Below are 23,100 nucleotides of genomic sequence, written 5' to 3' on the forward strand. Positions count from 1 at the left end.
TCTTGAGGATCAAGTCAGTCAATTTGAATACTTGCTTGGACCCGCCTTTAGACCCCCAGAGCTGATGAATCGGAAGACTAGACTTGAACATGGCATGATAGTGGAAGATACTTTGCCTGAGATAAACCTCCTTCCCGAGGTTCCATATAAAACAAAGGGAAAGGATGCAGAAAAAATGAAAAGAAAAGGGCTGGCTCCACCGGATGAGAACAGGCATTCAGGTAAGGTCACAATGCCTATTCTCCAGTAGCGGGCTGCTACCGATATGGATGAGGACAGCACACCAGTAGTGAAAGTTGTGCTGCATGCTCAGCTTGTTATCCCCCAGGTCTGAGGGTCTAAAGGCGCATCGAAGCAAGTATTCAAGTTGAATGACTCAATCCTCAAGATGATTGGACAAGGAACTCCCATTGTGAAAGCTGGTTCCACCACAGGATGGAGAATGTCTCCTTTTTTAGCTTGATTCTTCATGACCTTTTGGATATATTCATAGCGACTTTGCCATTGCTTTCTGGCAGGTGGCCAGAAAACAATGGCCACCTGGCACACCCTTCTCAGTATATTCATCACTATAAAATTGCATTAGTGGAAGCTGCCTTTGGCAGGAGAATGCTGCAGCAGGTGGTAGACAATAAAACAAGTGTCAGGCCGAAGCCATTATTTGGAGTTAGATATTTTGGACTGCCACAGTAGAATAATATTATGGGAACTGGGAGGGGTAGTTGCATGAGAGGGAAAGTTACTAGCCACAATAAATTCCTTTCTTAGAGTCCAAGGTCATTGTGTTGGATGGAAGATAGTATCAGGATGGCTACGGCGTGACCAATATGGCTCTGATAATAAATCGAACCTTGGATGAAAGAATTGGACTGGAATCTGATTTATTTCGCAGACGCTATTTGGGGCACTGATACCGAGATTTCAGTGATTTCTTTTTGCTTCTGCGCATGCTTGGAAGCAAAAAAAGTCACCAGAAACTTATCGTGCACGCATCCCCTCATATTTTGCTTCCTGTGCATGCACAGAAGCAAAAACATGCTGGGACGCATGTGTGCACATGCAGGACAACAGAAGCTGTGCCTACAGTGCATCGGTAGCAGAGAAAATGGAAATCCGCCCCTGCTATTCTTCATCCTGTGGTGGAACCAGCCTTCGCAATGGGACTTGCCAAAGCAGAGGTCCCAAGGGATGGGGGAAGATAGCTCTATCAGGTTTATTGAGTGTCTACCATCTGCTGCAGGACTCTTCTGCCAACGGCGGCGTCCAATGATGCGAAAACGTCAATTTTATAGTGATGAATAAACTGGTGGCCACCCGGCAGACCTCTTTGAGAGAAGCTTGCATGGCCCATGCCACTGATGCTGCCATACTCCTGGACAAATGTGCTGTGATTCCTGTAGTGACTGGCAGCGTGGCCAGCCCGTACATTTTTGCAATGGCGTTTCTGATCCAGTGTCCTATGGTGGCTGAAGATACACGGTTTCCTAGGGACTTAGGATGAAATCCTACGAAGAGCGCGAAGCTCTTAGTGCGATTCAAATAGTTTTTGAGAGCTCTCCGCACGTCTAGTGTATGCCAGCATTGCTCTGCTGGATGATCTGGGTGAGCGCAGAAGGAAGGAAGAGTAAGTTCCTGAGACAGATGGAAGACCAAGTTCACCTCTGGAAGGAAGGAGGGATCGAGTCTGAGTGTCACCTTGCCCGGGTAGAAAATGCATAGGTCACAACGCCAATTTTAAAAATCAAAAACATTGTTTCCAAGTATAATATAAAATACATCCATGTGTATACATTTGTAGCAGCAGAATGAAGACTATTGAATTGCACAATTTTATGTATTAAAAAAAGGTACTTAATTCAATATAAGGAAAGCCAAGCTATGTACAGCTTAACGAAGCGTAACAAGTTCTTCCGAAGAAGTTGGATGAATAGCCACCGTCTCATCAAAGTCAGCCTTTGTTGCTCCCATTTTGACAGCTACTGCGAAACCTTGAAGCATTTCATCACATCCCAAGCCTTGCATATGAAGTCCTACCACCTTAAAACAAAACAGTTATAAACAGGTTAAGGACCTGGCTTCAAGAGGGCTTTTTTTTTCAGACTTCACAGTTGCTCCTACCTTTCTACACCAGGAGCAATATCTTGTATACCTACATTTTTTTGGTGTGTTGCTGTGTCTGATTTTATACAAAATCTTAATGCATCATACTTGGAAGAGTATTAAATGATAAAACTCATAATTGTTCAGATATGGAGTAAATATTGGTTTGATGTGACTTAGGTTTAATAAGTTGTGTGAGCCTAGCTAATTACAAGTTATCTGAGAAGCAAAATTGAGGGTGATGTTTCAACTCAGCCTACGTGTTAAGCAACATTGGTTCCCTCTTGTTCTGTCTCAGTTCCTTATGTTGAATAGAATATACATGAAAAGCAATTTTAACATGCAGCATCTTCACTCTTCCCTGCTTTACTTACTTTTTCTTGTTTAGTGGCACAGACCAATTTCATCACACATCTTGTTTTCCTTTCTGTTATTGCGTGGTACATGGGGACAAAAGAAGTTATATAAATTTTCACATTCTCCTTTCCATATGCATTCATGGCTTCCGCTGGAATGAAATCAAATGACATTAGATATATTTGAATATAGAGAAGGGGGAAAAAGCAAAGAACCTCACTTTCTAACAATACTACCCAATCATATGTATGTGCACCTCAAAAGGACTAAATATTTACATGTTTGGTGACAGGTGAGCTGGTCTCCTTCACATGTAGTTCAGTGCTTCTAATTATGAGAAGACTTGTCCAAAAGCACTTGAAGGTCAGAAGTTTATAAACTGAGGGTCTATTACAGTGATGGTGAACATTTTTCCCCTTGGCTGCTGAAAGAGTATGCTCGTGCACTATCGTGAATGGCTGGGGAGGGCAAACACACACCCCCCGCCAAGGTCCTCTGGAGGCCGGAAACGGCCTGTTTCCCAACTTCTGATGGGCCCAGTAGGCTTGTGTTTCACCATCTCCAGGCTCCAAAGGCTCCCCTGGAGTCGGGGGAAAACACCCTCACTCCCCCCCCCCCCCAGCCTCTGTGTGAGCCAAAAATCAGCTGGCCAGCACACATGCATGTTCGAGCTGATCTAGAGCAATGGCTCACGTGTCAGCAGATATGGCTCCGTGTGGCACCCATGCCATAGGTTCGCCATTCACTGGTCTATTGCATGTGTCACATCTTAGAGTTTGACGTACAGTTTGGTTTTTTTTTAAAGCTTGATATATATCACAGTTTGTAACTTCAGCTTCAAAAATCCTATGAATTAATTACACTTCTCATTAAATTTTTAAAAACGTTTAAACAACATGAATAACATGAGTAACAGTATTCTGAACTTGAGAATTTCTAATATAAGGTGGAACAAAAAGGAATGTTCAATCACTCCCAATTCAGCTTTTGTGTTTCTTCAGTTGTGTCCAATTCCCCGAAGCAACCTGTACAAGTCCCTGCAGTTTTCTTTGCAATAAAACTGGCTTGTCATTTCTCTTGCCTCATTCCTAGGGCTGAGAGAAAGCGACTTGTTCAAGGTTACCCAACTGGTTTGTAATCTGATGCATTAACCGTTACACCAAACTGGCTCTATCTACAGTCCATAATTTATATTAATGTTTCAGAGGTAGGAGCGATCTGTGCATCTACAGCATCAGTAATATAAGCAAACATAAGTGGAATTTCCGTCAACATTCTGTTAATATAAAAATTCAAAGCATACACATCTTTACCAAGCCAGTCTTATAGAGAATGTCCCAAAAGAAATCAGGAAACTTACTATTCTCTGTATATCATTCAACAGCATTCCAGTCAATCACAAAATCCATAGGTAATACGGGTATCTCATTTTAGTAGAAGTTCTGTTTTCACTCTTATTTCTCTCTGTTCTTTCCCCCCTAATAAATAAGAAACGAGCCTACCTTCTGTTAGTCCCACTGTTCCAATAGGTGGATGACTGAAAACCACAGTCGGAATGTTGCTATAGTCCAATTTAAAATCCTTTTTATTTTCAAAAAGCCTATGTGCCAGTTTTCTTCCAGCCGCAATTGCAACTGAAAAATGCAATATTTATTATGTCATCATAATTAATTCTGTATATTTTATTACATAGCATTAATAGGTGGTCAAGCTACCCTTCCCAATGTCTTCACAGCCATTCCTCACCCATTTTGCTTTGTTCCATTTTAGAATCCCCACTGAATTTCTCTGATATAGTCCTTAAAACGTTACCTGGTGTAAGGAGTGCTTTCCCACATACATCTCCAACAGCATAGATTCCCTTTCTGCTGGCATTTTGGAACTCATCAACAATAATTTGACCTTTCTTGTCTACCTTAATGTTCTGATAGTATGAAGAAAAATTAAAATCAAAGTTGGCATCCCAAGAAATACTATCCAAGACAAAGATTGAGCAGTGTGTGATCAACTTTTTTCGTGCCCATATGAAGGAAAATAAGAAAATAGTAAACAAGCAATCAGTCTACCCATAATATCAAGAGCTTTGGAGAGGGGGAGTAACATTTCCATAACCATTTTTAAGCAAACTAAACTTGCCTGAGCAATATGAACAAACATTTATGTTAGGATAACATTATTATGGGGCATACACTAAGGCAGGAATCCGAACTGTGGACTGTCTCTGTCCTCCGCCCCCCGCCCACCAATGTTTTGGTATGCCAGCCAGAGTTACCTAATTTATTACATTTGTTCTCTGTAGTAGGAAAAAATACAGACTAGCAAGTAGCAGCAAAGTGAAAACATTCCAATGTTGCTCATGGCTACTCTCCAATTGACCTTAACCATTAAAATTATGTCAATTGCAATATAATCTGGATTGTGTATGTCATGCATTTAATATTCCATACAACATAAAGAAACAAAATTCCCACTTACCAATTGGTTAAGGTTTAGATCCTCAGTATTGGGCTCTCTACCAATGGCCCACAAGAGACAATCAACATTCTCAATAATGTTTACAGTAGGTTTTTGATTAGGAAAAGAGGATGTAACCGTTATTGCCAATAGCCCTGAAGCTGATTTTGTAACTGATTGAATCTGTTGAGAAATAAGATTCTTGAAAAACGCTATAGCAACATCACACAACAAACTGTTCATTTTAAGGCCCAAACCCTAGTTTTCTTCTTTAAAAATACTCTCCTTACGAAAAGTCTATGTCTTCTGAAGTTACGTATACCCTATGGCTAGAATTAGATAGGACTGGTAGTTCTTGAGCTACAATCACTTTTAGGACCTTTTTTCCATAATTGTTAAGTAAATCACTGCAACTGTTAGGTGAAACATACAATCATTAAGCAAATCCAGCTTTCCCCATTGATTTTACTTATTGGAAGCTGATTGGGAAGATCAGAAATGGTGATCATATGACCATGGCATGCTGCAAATGTTACAAATATGTTTCCAAGAACCTTAATTTTTGGTCATGTGACTGGAGATGCTGCAATAGTCATAAGTACTTATTAATTGTGAGTCACTTTTTTCATGTCATTATAACTTCAAACACTCACTAAATGAATGGTTTTAAGTCAAGGATTACCTGTATGTAGTTTGTTGAGACCCCACTTGCATGTGAAGAAAAAGAGCAAAGGTAAGTACAATGGCTCTGAAGTTTCTAAATGCCAGAAGGGTCACTTGCTTACTGACATGTTTACGGACACAGTATCAGAGGATAAGGTTCAATATTCGGCATTGCTCTCATAAAAAATTATAATGACAGAGTGAAGAACCATCATTTTGGATGATGTGCAAAACTTGCCCAGTTGCCAGTTTTGTAACCTAATCTCTCTTTATGGTCAAATTTGCATACACTAAATGATAAGTCTGTTTGCCAGGATTGTTTTCTTTTATGCTTCTATAATGTCCAGTGATGTTTAAATCCGATTCTCAAATGAAGTAATGTTGATTGGTTTGTATTTTAAATTGGAAGACTGTCTTTGATGTAGTTAATGGCCCCAAAATGTTATTGTTATACAGTATATCAATTAAATCTTTCTTATAGTTTTTAACCAGTCTAAAATAAGTTTAAAAATTCTGACATAAAATCCCATTGGTAACATCCAGTTAAAACTTTAAATAGGTTGTCACTGCCTCAATTCTTACAAAGTTTGACAGAATGAGCAATGCAGGTTATTAATATGTGATACTGGTTACAAGGAAATTTCCTTAAATGCAATGATAGAAGCATAATAATGCAATACTCCTTTCAATCTGTTCCAGGAATGCTGCAAAAACTATCAATTCAATAACTGCTATTCGTTTATTTATGAGAAAGAAAGACCATATGACCAGTGATGATTTGTTTTTGCTTTCTCTCAAATGGCAGCATTTGAATCATTTATACACATATTCAAAAGAATAAAGCTAAGCACTCTCAAATTCATATGGCTTTGAAATGGTTAAATCAATAGAACATAATGAAATGGGAGCTTCCAATTGCAGTTGGAATGATTTGGCTGCAACCGAAGAAAAATTATGCATTCAGATAGTCCTCGAATTACAATCATTAATTCAGCGATCGCTCAAAATTATGCTAAAGGTGGTGCGGAAAAAAATGGTAGTTCCATAGTCCTTGTAGTTACAGCCCTTGCAGTGCTCCCGTGGGCAAGAAATCAAAATTTGGGCCCTTGGAAATTCACCAACACTTATGTCTCCAGGGGCAGTTCAACTGATCCCGTCTGCCAATCTCTCCCTTTTCTGCCCTTTTAGCTGCCCTATGGTCTGCCGGCCATGCCAGCTCACTGGCTGTACCAGCCAGCCAGCCAGCCTACCACTCCTGTTGCCCTATATTTGCAGGCCCTTGATGACTCATCCATCTCCCTGCCACCAATTGTCAGGTGCACCTGGCTTGGCTCTTCATGAGCAGCATTTGGCCACACCCGCTCAACAACATTTGGAAGGCAGGTGCAAGAAGGCCCAGCTGTGCTGGCATGAAAGCATTGAAGTCCATACACAATTTGGCTAAAAGTGGATGTGACCTTGGGAAGAAGGCTGGGGCAGCCAGCAATTACCTTCTGAAAGCCCAGGCTGTGTGCATCTCATCGGAAGTCACAGGAAGAGGATGGCAAATATCAGTTGGGCATGGCAAGTCTGGGAGGGTCACCAAGTGGCAGACGTGACAGAATGCAAGATGGCAGAGAAGAGGAGGGTGGAAGGAATTGAAAAGGAATCAGTCCCTTAGGTTGCCAAGACACAAGGCAGGGAGGGACTAAGCCAGGAGTTGTTTGGATCAATCCTTGGTTAAGAACTGGTGGGATTCCATTAATGACTAATTTGGATTTCCTGGGTTGCTGTCACTAATCAATGTGCTCACCTGACATACTTTACAACTGCATTGCTTAGCAATCTCAATTCCAGTTGCCACTGTAACTCAAAACCTACCTGTACATGAAAATTCAAAATTATTCATTACAATCTAGCACTGAAGAAATATTACCTTGCAATGTTTCCAGACTTCTATTCCATTATGTTCCAATTCCTGAGTGCAATTTGAACTGATCATAGAATCAAAATTTCTCAGCACCTATACAAACAAATAACTTTATTAGACTGCAAGTAAAGGTCTTTACTTACATTTAATTATAGTAACTTCCTTTGTCATTGATAAATATCGCAAAACATCTAAGTCATACCCTCACAAGTCTGAACTCAGAAATCCAATTTTTCTCAAATTTATCCAACTTCACAATTGATATTTATCATAGGGCAATTGCCAAAATTATTGGGAATTAAACCTAATGCATGTACTACATGCATCTTTGAAATTTCATAATCTCACTATAAGACTTAATAATATAGCCTAAGACCACACCATAACTTTTATATTTAAACGGAGGTTGGAGCTGGGGTGAAATGATCCTGGTTCATTTGTGCCTGTCAGTTGTCGGAGAGCAGGTTATGAAAGGAGCGCGAGGCTCCACCGACCCACCCTGATGCTACCATTTGTGTTCTTTTACCCTCTGTGCATGCACAAAATGTTCTGTGCATGAGCAGAGGGTAAAAGAACCCAAATGGCGGCATCCAGGTGGGTCGGTGGAGCCTCACACTCCATGACCGGTTCTATGATGACTGACAGGCACAAGCATTTTACCCCTGGGTTGGAGATTAAATTCTCCTTACATCTATATTCTGTTCTAGCTACTACACTATACTAGATCTTACAATTAGAAATATGTCATAGACTTCAATCAATTGTGCAATTATTAATGACCCATTCCTGGGGTAAATATGGACATAGACAAATTGATTCTGCCTTCTTGCATTCTGCATGTGAATGTTAGTTCCAATAAAAATTGGTAATACTTTCAATTGTCACTTAGGAAGGTGAACAAGCAAGTACCTCATTATAACGTATCAATAAGGATGTCTTGGAGCCTAATGTAGAAAGAATGCCAGCTAATTCAACAGCTATATATCCAGCACCAACAATAACACTTCGCCTAAGAGAAAGAAAATGGATTATGTCATAGAACGCGGGTGCATGTTCTCTTCCACAAATTTGCTCATTGAAATATAAATTGGCCACACCAGGAAGTTCAAACTTCTCCATATGTTATTGGACGCAAATCCCATCATCTTTTACCACTTACCATGCTGAATAGGCTTAATGCAAGTACAGTAGTGACTTCAATAATACTTAATAATGATTTTATTGCTTTCAGTAATTCTTTTACTGATTCAATGATCATAAATATTTTTGTTTTGAATGGTGTTTCCCCAAAACCTTTTTGATTGCAGTGGTGTAAAACTCTAAAAAACAAATACTTAAAGGGCTATAGCTGTGTCTATCCAATTTATAATCTAAGCAATTAGATTTTCTATAGGAGGGTCCTGACTTCGCTCTTATTAAATCAGAAAGGATAAATGGTAATGGTTAAATTAATGCCGGATAATTAGCAAGAAGGGGAAGTTTGTATTTACATTTGTTGGAAAGGAAGGAATTATAAAAGAATAAGTAGACACACAATAAAGAATACACATCAAAAGCAATGCAGTGCTGCCAGCACACAGCCCAGGGTATTCCCCATTATCTGCCTTTGTATTCTCTTGTGATCGCTTCTTCTCTAATCTTTCTGCTTTGTGAGGAGAGTTAAGAGAAAGAAATAAAATCAGGCAGAGGAGAAATTGTCTAAAGAGACTGCTTATTTAGACAATCCACTCTGGGGAGGGGGGAATGGATCAGGCACAGGAGAATAATTACTGACTACTATTGAATGTATGATTGAAAGAGAGAAATGCTGCTAAGGTCATATATGCACGCTCTGTAAGTTATTTTCTTTCAGCACCATCTTAACTTCAACAGTCAATGAATGAAGAACTTGGTAAGAAAGGCCTATCTATGCATGCACACCTTAAATTTAAAGGTAGACAAAAGGATCCTCTTCCACTTTGAGGGATGGGTGGAGCGACCCACCACCACTGCCATGCCTTCTCATCTACAAATCCAGGCTTTTAGCAAACGTTGCCTGCTTTATCCCAGCCCTAAAGAACCAGCCTTCTACACCTAAACTAATGGCATATACACTTTCTCAAATATCAGCAACGAAAATTAAAGGAATGTAAGGACATGACCGGCAAGTTAATTATGACCAAGTAAGAATGGTAAGGAAACCCACAGTGCTTTATTTCATTTCCTGCTTTCTACTCTGAACAGCCTTCTGATCACCAAATAGGCAAAAATGAGAGGGGGGGGAGGATGATTTTTTAAAACACTGCATCCCCGTCCAATTTCTTTATTGGAAGTCAATGTCTTCTAGAGAAGCATATTTTGCTTGCTGATAGGAACACTGAACATGAAGCTGACATTACCATGAGTGAACAACAAAAACAAATTAGCTACACTGATGTCCAATATCTACAGCACAACCGCTCATGGGGATCCAGAGTCCTGCAGCCAGATTAGCAATTGGGTAATCATTCGGTGGGAGAATTTGTTTTTCTTAATTTTTTAAATTAGTTTTTAATTTTAAAAAGTTTTTTACTTATAAAGCAAATGTAAAGATAGACAAGACATGCATATAACATAGAAACAACTACATGACGGATCTCCTGGTGGTCCTTTTCCCCCCACCAATAATATACTGTAATTCATTCCAGGTTTCAAAATATTCAGTTTCAATTTTTTATTTCAGTTGTATCATCAGCCTATCCATCTTGTTTTTCCTTTTATTTATTCATTCATTCATTCATTCACTCATTCACTCACTTTTTTATTTTTTTTTACTTTTATGCCGTCTTTCTCCTTAGACTCAGGGTGGCTTACAACATGTTAGCAATAGCACTTTTTAACACAGCCAGCATATATTGCCCCCCCAATCCGGGTCCTCATTTTACCCACCTCGGAAGGATGGAAGGCTGAGTCAACCTTGAGCCGGTGATGAGATTTGAACCGCTGACCTACAGATCTAGTCAGCTTCAGTGGCCTGCAGTACAGCACTCTACCTGCTGCGCCACCCCGGCTCTTGTTGATTTTATATCCTGGTTTCCTTTCACAGTTCAAGTAAGTGTGCACAGTGCTACCTCCTTCTAATGTTTTCCTCTAATTTCCCCAAAGCAAACAGCACTTTGTTTTTGCCTTTGTCCTATTTCAATTGTGGGCTAGAACTGAAATAGAGATGATGTTTCCACTGCAAAATGTAATACACCTAGAAGGGTGCATGTGGAGTTCCATAGTGGAGTTCCATACCTAGGCTGATAAGAGGTCATACAAGACTGGTCATCAAATCTGAAATGTAGAACAATTACAGCAGCCTTTTAGCAATGCCAGTTTGCTATCTACATCTTTTAGTAAGGGATGAAAGACTGCAATATAAGTCTTTATATAGTAGGGGATAAGTCTATATTTAGTAGGGGATGAAAGACTGCAGTCTGCGGAGAGGGGCGGCATACAAATCCAATAAATAATAATAATAATAATTCCTTCATGTTTTTAAAAATAATACTCAGTACAATGTGGCAAGTTGAGAATATTTCAGAATTCATTGCAACTTACTTGGGCAACTCTTCAAGTTCGAAGAAGCCATCACTAGAGATTCCCAAACTGGCTCCTGCAATGCAACAGGACATTATCTTCAATATTCATCATCTTAAGCTTTGTGTATAAATAGATGTAACTTGCACAAACATTCACTTTTTTTGAAAGGTTATTTAATTATTTTTAGCATATACTATTAAAAAGGTATGAATGAAATATTGCACAGCAGCTATGTACTATACTACTGAATTTTTGGCAATGCTAAGGAAAATATTTTAAATTCAACTCAGCTGCATGCTCTTTCTTAAAAAATAGGGCCAACAGTATCACAGAACCCATACCTGGTATTTCCCTTTCACTGGGAATTACAGGCCGTCCACCAGTAGCGATCAGTATGTGAGGTGCCGTATATGTTTTGCCATCAACTTCAATTGTAGGTTCAGGGTCAGCTGTGAATGATGCATGCCCATAAATGGTTTCCACGTGGTCCTACCAAAGTCAGTTGTTGATTTAAAAATTAAATCAATTTATATACTGTTCTGCCTGGGTTCTAGCCACCCAAGAGCAAAGTAATAAATCAAACACCCAACATATACTAGAGAAGGGCATCTTATAACAAAGTGTAATGTGGGCCAGTGTATAAGGCATTGAGCTTTTTGTACAATTCAAAATAAATTTGTAGATAAATTTGAAAAACAGAAGAATGGAATAAGATGTATTATTTTACCTTAAATTAATCTCCCATATTTTCTTAACCAGAATTAATCTCTCTATTGTGTAATCTTACTTTTCAAAAACAAGCCATACAATTCACAGGATTCTCAAGACCATGGAAATTATAGTTTTGAAATGTAGGCTAACTACAATTAATTAAGATATGTCCTTTAAGTAATCTGGAAAGGGTAATAGTTGTCTTTTTTGTTTAACTGTACAATACTTATTTTATATTTACACTACAGTTCTCATGTCTTTCCCATCTTTAAACAGCAGGGAACTAAAATATCTGCAAAGGAAGAGTTTAGGCAAAAAATCAAGTTTTGCACAAGTGATTTGCTTTGAACCTTCAAAAAAAAAATCTATAAACCTCGATGCAAATTTTAAAAATTAATTTCTGTTTTCAGCTTATGAAATTCATACGATTTATAGCAAAAATAAGGAATTTAAAATTTGTTGGTGAAAAATAAGGCCATTTACAAACCTTATTCAAATTATTTTGATAGATCTCATTCAGTTTCTTCACATAAGCATCACGCTTTTCTTTAATTATTCTACAGTAAAGAGAGTTTTATTAGTATTATATCCTACTTTACCCCAAGAAGCGCATAATATTCCTCTTTCAACATATTCCCACAAAAACAAACCTTTTGGTTAGGCTGGGTGGATTTCCACAACTAAGCATAAAGTTGGGTTTGCTTATTCAAATGTTTATTCCTCGTGGACTTTCTAGATGTATATCTCAAATATGTATCTGTCTATAAACAGGATTAAAACACAACACCGTTTGCTCCAAATCTGTATAGTACCTTTTCTCCCAAGTTATAAATATTAGGGAGAAAAATATAGTCCTGTTCACAATTTAAAACGTTTTTCTTGCAGAAAAGATGCCTTTGCTATCCTATGGCACATTATATATCACACAAAATAACATTTGTTTGCTATACCTAAAACATCTTTTTAGACAATGCAAACGGTGTATCTCAGTGCATACCATGGGGAACACTACCGTCATAGCAAACCCTAATATATGAACTACCATATTTATAGCAAGCTCAAGAATTACACCCTGAGCATGTAATGTTTTGATTTTTCACATGAGTCCCAGTCCAATCATGATTTCTTATAAGAATTTAAGAATAAAGCTCACAGATAACTCAAAAATCAAAGTAAGATTATTTAGAATAAAAACAATGTCGCTATATTAAACTGTGTAATTTTAAATTATGATAGCAAGTTAGTAAATAACCACCAGCTTTGATCCATAACAAAGATTCTTCAGACCTGGCAGAGTGGAATCTCATTGATAAAAATCTGGATATACATGTCTGAAAAGCCTCCTGGAGGTCGTTTTAACTGACATCGTAGTTTCCACTAAGTTTCAAATTAAAAATAATTCTATCCATTTATTTTAAGAGGTATACCAGAATTTAGCTCAACTTACTTCCAATTAAAGTTCACATCAGCTATTTTAAAACCATAATCCATATGATCATGGATGAATTCAGAATGGACAGCAGTATTCCACATCACCTGTTATGAAAGAGGACATCCAGAGTTTTATATAATTAATATAAAAATGAATGAGCAAATTCAATTAATTATTCTTGTACACAGCATACACCAATATTTTATTGATTTATTCATTAATTCACTTGTATTTCATTGTCCACCTCATCAAAATGACTCTACAGCAAGAGAGAACAAAACTTGAAATTCCTACTCTAAGACATGGGACTGGAGAAGATCAGGACATATAACTCATGATTGTCATGATACATGTAATCCAGAAGATATATGGCCTATAAAGAAGCAAGCTCCTTGTTTCATAATCATTGGCAGATGGCAAAACAGTCATATTTTTTAATACCATGTGTGGCTAATGCACTATGTTAAATTGTGAATAATGGAACACATATGGCCTGGACTGGCCAACTAATTTATCAATTCCCTTGCATTTTGGAGGAAGAGGAGGACAGAAAATGCAATATCTTCTTTTAAGTTCAGTCTAATAAAAGGAACTTGAAAGTGGTCAACTTCTTTCAAGAAATATCCTAAAGATCAGAATACCATCTATTTTGACCAATGTAAATCTTAACTATATAATATAAAATCTAATTTTTTTTTTATTATTATTATTATTATTATTATTATTATTATTTTATTTTTTTATTTTTTTATGTCATCCCAGTCAAGTAGCTGTCCAACCTATTTTTGAAAACTTCCAGTGATGGAGCACCCAATACTCTGGAAGGGAAACTATGCCAACTAACCTTTCCCATTTCTAGTCTGTAAGACTGATATCTTGTTTACATTGCCAAATACAGTTTGGGAAATATTTTTTAAAACATTAAAAATGGTGTTTAATCAGCAACCAACAGAATGAAAGGCACCATCCAGCATTGAATAGAGCAGTGTTTCCCAACCTTAGCAACTTGAAGACATTTGGACTTCAACTCCCAGAATTCCCCAGCCAGCGAATGATGGCTGGGGAATTCTGGGAGTTGAAGTCCAGATATCTTCAAGTTGCCAAGGTTGGGAAACACTGGAATAGAGGATAACAGAAGTTCCAAAAAGGCAGAACAGACAATCCCTATTTATCAACTTTGTTACAGCAGATCATAAAATGGTGCCAATTTTAAATTGGCAAAATCACTGAGGTTCTTTTAAATCTTATTCTTATATTTCATCATTTCAGTACAATTACTGCATGCAATTTGGATTATGTTAGACTTTCATATGAAAATGGGGATTTAATAAATAAAATTTTCTTTTCAACTGTAATGTTCCAGGCATCTGCACCTCAAACCAGGGCTAAATTTAAGAAGCCATGAAAACAGTTTTGGTACAGAAAAAGGCAGTAGAAGTTATGTTTCATGACAAGAAGTACATCCATGTTTTTCTTGAATCTTGAGAGAAAAAGTGATGAGGTACTCTTGGTACCTCATTGGAATTTTTGTTAGATATTTTGGTAAAGCAGAATAAAACACTGTGCTTCAGATATTTTGCAGTACAAATAACTGAATAACAGAGTTGGAAGGGATCTTTGAGACAAATGGTTGTTCAGTCACTTCGTAAAAGCCTTCAGTGATGGGGCAACTTCTGAAGACAAGCTCTTTTCACGGGTTAATTGTTCTCACTGTTAGGAAATTTCTCCCCAATTCTAGGTTGCTTCCTTATTTAGTTTCCAGCTACTATTTCTTGTCTTGCCTTCTGGTGGTTTGGAAAATAGATTGACCTCTTCTTTATAGCAGCCCTTCACTTATTGGAACACTGCTAGCATGTTACTCCTAGACCTTCTTTTCACAAGACTAAAACCCAATTCCTGCAACTGTTCTTCATATGTTTTAGTCTCCACCCCAATCATCTTTGTTCTCCAAACAACATGGCCAACCCCTGTCAAAGTACTGTTTTGCAATCCAAATCAAAGATGGGTAACACCCTATTAGTTAAAAGCATATTTTAGCAGATTTTGAGAAGTAGTTTTTATTCGTTTTTATTAAACACCCTTCTATGGCACCACAATCAAAACAATTCTGGAACTCACTGTCCAATTTTAAAACAGTCTTAGAATGCCAGGGAGAAAATAAAAGATGGTAACATCAAATCAATCCAGATAAGTTCTCTGAAACAGCTGGATATCTTCAAGCACTTTAAAAAAGATCAGCAAAAAAGTTCAATGTTTTTTTAAAAAAAATATTAGCAAATTCATAGCATAAATTCCTTTACCTTCTTAGGTACACACCCAACATTAACCTAAAAGGGAAAAAAACAGATTTACTGCAAAATCATGAACCAGTATTTTTAATATAAAGAATGGTGTTTACAAAATGTTACTAAGTTACAATTAATTTTATTTTCTTAATATCAGTAAAATGCATCATCTTGATCAATAATATACTATATTTAAGGTATTTTTCAAAGGGGATTGCATTAAAGTTCAGTACATTGAAATCCCCCTTAATGCCCAATATTAAGGATGCGGGAAACATTTTATTTTCACTGCAACAAGCTCCACAGGAATAAATTAGGTGAACCTGAGAATGCCATTGGGAATGTGGATAATTTAGGAAACTGCTTACATCCCGAATCTCATCAATCTGAACATTGGCTCTTAACCATAACAAATTTGAAGCACATTTCATTATTTAATTAGAAAGATATTGGGTTGGTTGGTATCTGGTTAGGGTCTGCATGAATACCCTTTCTAAATGCCTATGAATAGTTTATATCTGATTAAAGTTTCCATGAAAAGCATCTTTTTTCAGGCAACCTGAATAATTTGCCTGCCCCTTTCTTTCTTCTTGAAGAGAATTCTTGCTGGTTTTCAAAAGGAGCCAATTTATAACCCAATGTATAATTAAGAATAATCCCCCTGCTTGAGATGTAGAAGGGTAAAGCCAGAAAAGACACTTAGGAGGGGGAAAAAACAGCAAAGGACTCCCTGAAATTTCAGTGAAAACCGAATTGGCACCAAACTGATGGGTTCTACTGAGCCGCATTCCCACTTGTCTTATCCTGAGGGCAAAAAATAAATGTTAAAAAGCATATTAGATGCAAGATGAGCTGATGTATCATTTCTCTTTGATTCAGCAGATTGAATCATCCTTGTTCTGGGGATCAGCAAGAGGGGAAGAAATTGGAGAGGTTGGGAATGTTTTATTGTGGTTTTGTGTTTTAGCTAAGTGTGTGTATTGTCTACTGTGTGTGTTAGTTGTATATGGCTTGCTGTCATGCCCTTTGTTAAAATGGTTATAATAAGTAAATGGTTATTTATTATTATTATTATTATTATTATTATTATTAGTCTTCGGAGAAGGGTGGCCTACAGGTCTAATTATTATTGTTGTTGTTTTGTTGTTATTGTTCTTCTTATTGTTGTTGTTATTATGGCACGAGTTGCAGCAACACAATCCTTAATGTGGAGGGGGGGGATAGCAAGAAAAACCCCAGCTGCATCAGGTTGAAAGGAAGGCAGGGTTTCCCACAGCCACCTGAAATCGCAGCCCTTATTTAGACTTAGACTTAAAATAACTTTATTGTCACTTTGAACGTACGCTCATCGGCAAGCATTAAAATGAAATTTCGTTGCATACAACTCTCAAAGGGTCATCACCTCCAATTTTCACCCAGCTCAGCGAACCCGGAATCTCAAAAAAATTAAGGAAAACCCGGAATCTCAAAAAAATTAAGGAAAACCAAATAGAACAGAACAGAATAGAATCCTTGATTGGACACACAAGGAATTTGTCTTTGCATATGCTCTCAGTGCACATAAAAGAATTTTTGACATCTGTCAAAAATCACGAGGTACAACACTTAATGGTTGTCATAGGGTATAAATAAGCAATCAGGAAACAATATTAATAAAAATCGCAAGGATACAAGCAATAAGTTACAGTCATACAGTCAAATAAAACACTGTTGAACTGTTTCTGCCCTGCCCGACTAGTGTGTTGGGTGAAGGAGAACAAAAAAACCTTCCACGCCCTCGGGCTCTTTCTTGCGGAACTCACTGCCTCAGCATAAGCCCAGTCCGATATGCTTGCCCACGAGCTATGCATTGCAGGCGATCCTCCTCAGAAGATATTTGAAGGCATTCCCCACCTTCCTTTCTCTTCCTCCGCCCCCCTACACACACAAACAAAATCCGTTTTCGACTCACGCAAGTGCCCCCAAGTCGCCCTTTTTCAACCACGGCAGCCCGGGCTCCCAATTGCGCGGCGCGTCGGGCACTGGCCAACCCCCCCGAGCCGCCCCCCAGCACCAGGTAGTCAAAGGAGGCGGCCGGCGAAGAAGAGGCACGGAGTTGGGCCATGGCGGCGGCGGCGGCGGCGCGACGAAGAGGAGGAGGAAGACGGAAGGGAACTGCCGGGCAGAAAGCAAAACGCGGGCGAAGCAGTCGCATCCCGCCTCTTTCCCTCCTCGCGGGGGTCGAAAGAGTTAATTCTCCCATCTTACGCTACCTCGAGACGGCCAGAACTCTTCCACGGCCTCTCGGATTGGCTGCAGCATCTGTCAATCCCCGGCGGAGGCGCGAGGGATAAACAAATTCCGTCTCAGGAGGAGGCGCGCGGTGAAAGAGGGGCGGGAGGCGGAAAAAGTATCCTCTTGCTGAGGGCTTCGCGCTGCTGCTACCTTCGAGGTTTCTGACTGTGGCCGTTGCTGGCTTTGATTAAAGGGGTGTCAAAGGATAAGCGCAAAGCCACCTTCTGACCAGAAATGGCGACTTGGGGTTCTTCTCCTCTCTATAGCCAGCTATTGAACTGCAGAGAAAAAGCTCAAGTCGCCCGCTGCCGGTGGAAGGGGATCAAAAGGAGGCGCCGAGACTCGCGCAGCGGACAGGGGCTCCGCGAGGAGACGATATTTATATATATTTATTTGATTTGTATGTCGCCCATGATCCCTAGGGACTCTAGGCCAGTGTTTCCCAACCTTGGCCACTTGAAGATATCTGGACTTCAACTCCCAGAATTCCACAGCCAGCGAATGCTGGCTGTGGAATTCTGGGAATTGAAGTCCAGATATCTGCAAGTGGCCAAGGTTGGGAAACACTGCTCTAGGCGGCTCAGTGTGGGGAATCCTGGTTTAGACGCACATATTGTGCAAAGGCAGAAAGTGGAGTTCAAGTAACTGCCCAGGTGGAGCAAACACAGCATAAGTAGTCCCAAAAAGTGCTTTCCAAGAGGCAACTAACTGGACTTTCTTGGTTTTTCTTTGAAGACGTTTTGCTTCTCATTCAAGAAGCTTCTTTACCTCTATTCTTGGATAAGAAGCAAAACATCTTCCCAAAAAAAACCTAACCCAGAAAATCCAGTTGCCTCTTGAAAAAGCACCTTGGGACAACCATGACCTGGATGACAGAAATCTCCACAGAAAAAGCATAAGTAGTAGTTTTGTATATTGTACTAATTTCAATCTTGGCAAGAAACTGTTATTTTTTTAAAATTTTCAGCTTCATCTGAACACTCTTTGCTTATTATGACCGTGCTTACTAGGACCTCCTCGATTTTATTCATACATATTCCATACTAACCTACCCAGTCTTTATGCTCTGGGGAATCCAGAGCATGTTACCATGGTCTTTCAAGTCTGAAGAATGCCAATGCATACATATTCCAATTTCCCCAGTTAGTAAGAGGTTTTAATAAAGTTGGATAAAGCTTTTGGAAATTTCTGTGATATTTATTTACAAAAACAGCACAGATGAAGGTATGCACAATAAAACAGGAGAGATGGCACACAAAGGTTAAAGTATGTCCTTTCCCTTTACTCCAAAAAGAAATTTCATTTCCTTCTACTTGAAGGCTTTTTGGATTAAATATGTTTTGTTTTAAATCACACCGTTACCTAGCCTCATTCTTAAAATGGCATTTATTTATTTATTTATTCATTAGAGTTACATTAGAATTCTGCCTTTCGTTCAGAATCTCAAGGGAGTCTATTTTGTGCTTGCTTCTATTTTTCTCTGGAACAGCTCAGATATGTTCAGCTGAGAGAGGGATCACACTGTCATTTATAACCCTAATCCTTATGCAATCACTTCCGATTTTTTTCCTCCTTATACCTGCTAAAGGAAAGACAGAATTGCACAACCATATTTGTTTTACGTGCACTTCCCTTTGATCTACATTCAATACAGTACATTTCTTCTAAAGGTTTCGGTGAATCAGTACCAACCAATGACTCAGCAGGAAGAGGCCCTGTTAAATGGAGCAAATTTGAGAGACTGTGGAAATAACCAATTGCACAATGTTGTTAGTCCAGTAATACTAGAAACCAGTCACTGAATCTTTCCATTTTTAGTAGTAAGGATGGTAAAAAAAGAAACTTCTCAAATTACCATCACGTTGTAAATGTGTTTTAGGAAATCATATTCTTTCCAGTTTCCAATATAAACATGTTTTTCTTGTCCTTAGTGTTCAGAGAGAAATTATTCACCAACTATACTGAGCCACCAAGCCGACAGCAAAAGTCTTGGTGACAGAAATGCATTCCAAATGTAGTACATGCAGTTAAGAATGAAAACATACGTTTCAAATTTGATTGCAATTTAAGCTCTTCATCAGGGACCCTAAGAATATATTACCTTGGTGCCTAATACAAGACTCTGCAGTTCTTTGTTTGCAGGAAAAGATCACTTTCTTCTGCTGTTTATGACTTTGCAAGAGGCAAACTATTCACGTGAGCTTGGATTGACTGCTATTTCAATATCAGCCTCCAAAGCTAGAATACTCTTGAAGATCAGGAAATCTTAATATATGAAGAATAATAACAGAATAACAAAATTGGAAGGGACTTTGGAAGTCTTCTAATCCAACCCCCTGTTCAGGCAGGAAACCTATGGCATATGTGCCGGAAGTGACACGCAGAGCCATCTCTCTGGGCACGCCAGCCCTTCCAGGTTCTGGCACATAAATGCATACCGGCCAGCTGGTCTTTGCATGAGTGCAAGTGCTAAAAACTGGTAGAGCAGCTCCCTGGCTCGCATATGCAAACAGGGAAGCTGAGCTTCTGATTTCCAGCGTGCACCTGTGCACTGGCCAGCTGGTCTTTGCACACACATGCATGCCAGAAACCGGAAGACCAGTGTGATGTGCATGCTGAAAACCAGAAACTCAGCTTCCCGGCATTCACATGTGTGCTGGGGAACTTCTCTTCCAGTTTCCAGTGCTGCCGTGCGTGCGTGCCAGGGAGCTGCTCCACATGGGCCTGTGTGCTCCAATTTCGGCACTTGGTGCTGGAAAGGTTCACCAATTCTGCCGTATGCCATTTCAGAGATTGGACAACCAAAGCTTTATGTGCATGCACAGAGGATAAAAGAACCCAAATGGCGGCATCCGGTTGAGTAGACGGAACCTTGCATTCCTTTTGTGACCGGCTCTCCAACAACCAACAACCATGAGCAAACTGTTTGACACCGCAATCTAATTATGTTGTTTGCTAGTTATAGGTAGTTAAATGTATGGAAGAATGGCAATAATAATCTTAGTAGCAGACTCATCAGTCTTCCTCATTCTTAGACAGTCTAAACCAGGGGTCTCTAACCTTGGCAAACTTTAAGACTTGTGGACTTCAACACTCAGCCAGGAATTCTGAGAGTTGAAGTCTACAAGTCTTAAAAGTTGCCAAGATTGAAGACCCCTGCTCTAAACACAGCATTAGAATTTGCAGAATCTCCCAACTTTAGCCATGTTGGCTAGGAATTATGGAGAGTTGTAGTGTCCTCAGAAAGATATAATTTGAGAGAAGGTGGATGCATGATTTGTGCTTCAGCTCAATGGTTTAAATCCAATCTTCTAGTGATTCTTGAAAAGGGAAGAAACTGTTGGCATGCTACAGTAACAGAAGTTCCTTCTTTATCACCAAACAGTTGTTCTTTATCACCAAAATGTTCTTGTTTATCTTTGATATCCCCCATATAACCTGCACACTACCATGTTTATCACTAATCCTACAGTGTGGTACTTAATTCAATTTTATATTTAGATCCTTATTATCCCCATCATGTTTGCATTTGCCCTATGTAATGCCCGTAACTGTTCTACCACAACTGATCTATTGTTTCCATGTTTGGAATACTGTGTTCAGTTCTGGAGACCTCACCTACAAAACGGTATTGACAAAATTGAATGGGTCCAAAGACGGGCTACAAGAATGGTGGAAGGTCTTAAGCATAAAACGTATCAGGAAGGACTTAATGAACTCAATCTGTATAGTCTGGAGGACAGAAGGAAAAGGGGGGACATGATCGAAACATTTAAATATGTTAAAGGGTTAAAAAAGGTTCAGGAGGGAAGTGTTTTTAATAGGAAAGTGAACATAAGAACAAGGGGACACAATCTGAAGTTAGTTGGGGGGGAAGATCAAAAGCAACATGAGAAAATATTATTTTACTGAAAGAGTAGTAGATCCTTGGAAAAAACTTCCAGCAGACGTGGTTGGTAAATCCACAGTAACTGAATATAAACATGCCTGGGATAAACATATATCTATCCTAAGATAAAATACAGGAAATAGTATAAGGGCAGACTAGATGGACCATGAGGTCTTTTTCTGCCGTCACTCTTCTATGTTTCTATGTTGTCTCAGAAGTGTCTGTAGGATCTGAGGCTTTCATCAAAATGACCAAAACGGTCTCATCCCTTCATGTTACGTGTGCTCCCCTTTAGCTAATCTGCATGCAAAAATCACAGTGCCTCTACAAAAAGGGGCAGAGCTGATGGCATGACACTTTTGTCATTTGTCATTTTCCTTCCTTGGACCCCCTTTTCAAGACATCCAGATTCTATTTATGTGGCACAAAAGCCAGGACATATTGTGTGAATGGCATCATTTCATCTAAGAGCTTATTTCTTTCAAAGCAAGACAGGTGAAAAAGGGTGATCATGGATACTTTTGTCATTTTCCATGAGGAAATAAACAAAGAAAGCTGTTGGCAATCCATTGCCTTTATGAACAATTTGTGGTGCACCAGTTGAAAAAAAAGTAAACATGCAATATCTACAAAGTTTATTACAGACCAATTAGTGGCAGAACATGACTGGGATCTGGACTTTCTGCTGCCAAGGGATGAGCCAGACTTCAAAATCGCATGTGAATTTCTGAGGGGGGGAAAACAAAAAAACAAATAAAGGCATTAAATCAGACAAAAGTAAAAAGCAGTAAAATTGCCTTGACCGCTTTATAATTAAATCAGACAAAAGTCAGCTGTTTAAAAAGTTAGACAAGATGTTGCAATCAACCTGGCAATCAATGTGGTAATTGCACGTTGTCTTATTTATTTATTTATTTGTTTGTTTGTTTGTTTGTTTATTTATTAGATTTGTATGCCGCCCCTCTCCGCAGACTCGGGGCGGCTCACAACACAATAAAAACAGTTCGTAACAAATCTAATAATTTACAATATAAATATTTTTTAAACACCATTATTAAACAAACATACACACAAGCATACCATACATAAATTGTATAAGCCTGGGGGAGATATCTCAGTTCCTCCATGCCTGACGACAAAGGTGGGTTTTAAGGCGTTTGCGAAAGGCAAGGAGGGTAGGGGCAGTTCTAATCTCTGGGGGGAGCTGGTTCCAGAGAGTCGGGGCCGCCACAGAGAAGGCTCTTCCCCTGGGGCCCGCCAACCGACATTGTTTAGTTGACGGGACCCAGAGAAGGCCCACTCTATCGGTCACTGGGATTCGTGCGGCAGAAGGCGGTCTCGGAGATATTCTGGTCCGATGCCATGAAGGGCTTTAAAGGTCATAACCAACACTTTGAATTGTGACCAGAAATTGATCGGCAACCAATGCAGACTGCGGAGTGTTGGTGTGACATGGGCATACCTAGGGAAGCCCATGCCTGCT

At 39.1% G+C, this 23,100-nt stretch overlaps 2 protein-coding genes across 4 annotated transcripts in view; both read right to left on the reverse strand.

Annotated features, from left to right (window-relative positions):
* Nucleotides 1–1,732: 1,732 nt before the first annotated feature.
* On the reverse strand, nt 1,733–17,677 carry GSR (glutathione-disulfide reductase). Its single transcript, XM_070742198.1, has 13 exons — nt 17,406–17,677; nt 15,470–15,496; nt 13,185–13,273; nt 12,225–12,294; nt 11,368–11,515; nt 11,045–11,099; nt 8,393–8,492; nt 7,490–7,576; nt 4,933–5,094; nt 4,270–4,381; nt 3,960–4,091; nt 2,475–2,608; nt 1,733–2,037 (listed from the first exon to the last, which is right to left on the reverse strand). Exons 1-13 carry the CDS (start codon nt 17,646–17,648, stop codon nt 1,888–1,890), a joined length of 1,509 nt encoding a protein of 502 aa, XP_070598299.1. The 5' UTR covers nt 17,649–17,677; the 3' UTR covers nt 1,733–1,887.
* A 4,498-nt stretch (nt 17,678–22,175) lies between these two features.
* Nucleotides 22,176–23,100, reverse strand: part of LOC139162144 (cystatin-F-like) — a 31,668-nt gene continuing 30,743 nt past the window's right edge. For all 3 annotated transcript variants that reach the window (XM_070742186.1, XM_070742187.1, XM_070742188.1), the window contains one exon: nt 22,176–22,344. In XM_070742186.1, the coding sequence (XP_070598287.1) occupies nt 22,267–22,344 (78 nt within the window). In that variant the 3' untranslated portion in view covers nt 22,176–22,266. The remainder of the gene's footprint in view (nt 22,345–23,100) is intronic.

The sequence above is a fragment of the Erythrolamprus reginae genome, chromosome 2 (assembly GCF_031021105.1).
Source record: "Erythrolamprus reginae isolate rEryReg1 chromosome 2, rEryReg1.hap1, whole genome shotgun sequence".
Taxonomy (NCBI): Eukaryota; Metazoa; Chordata; class Lepidosauria; order Squamata; family Dipsadidae; genus Erythrolamprus; species Erythrolamprus reginae.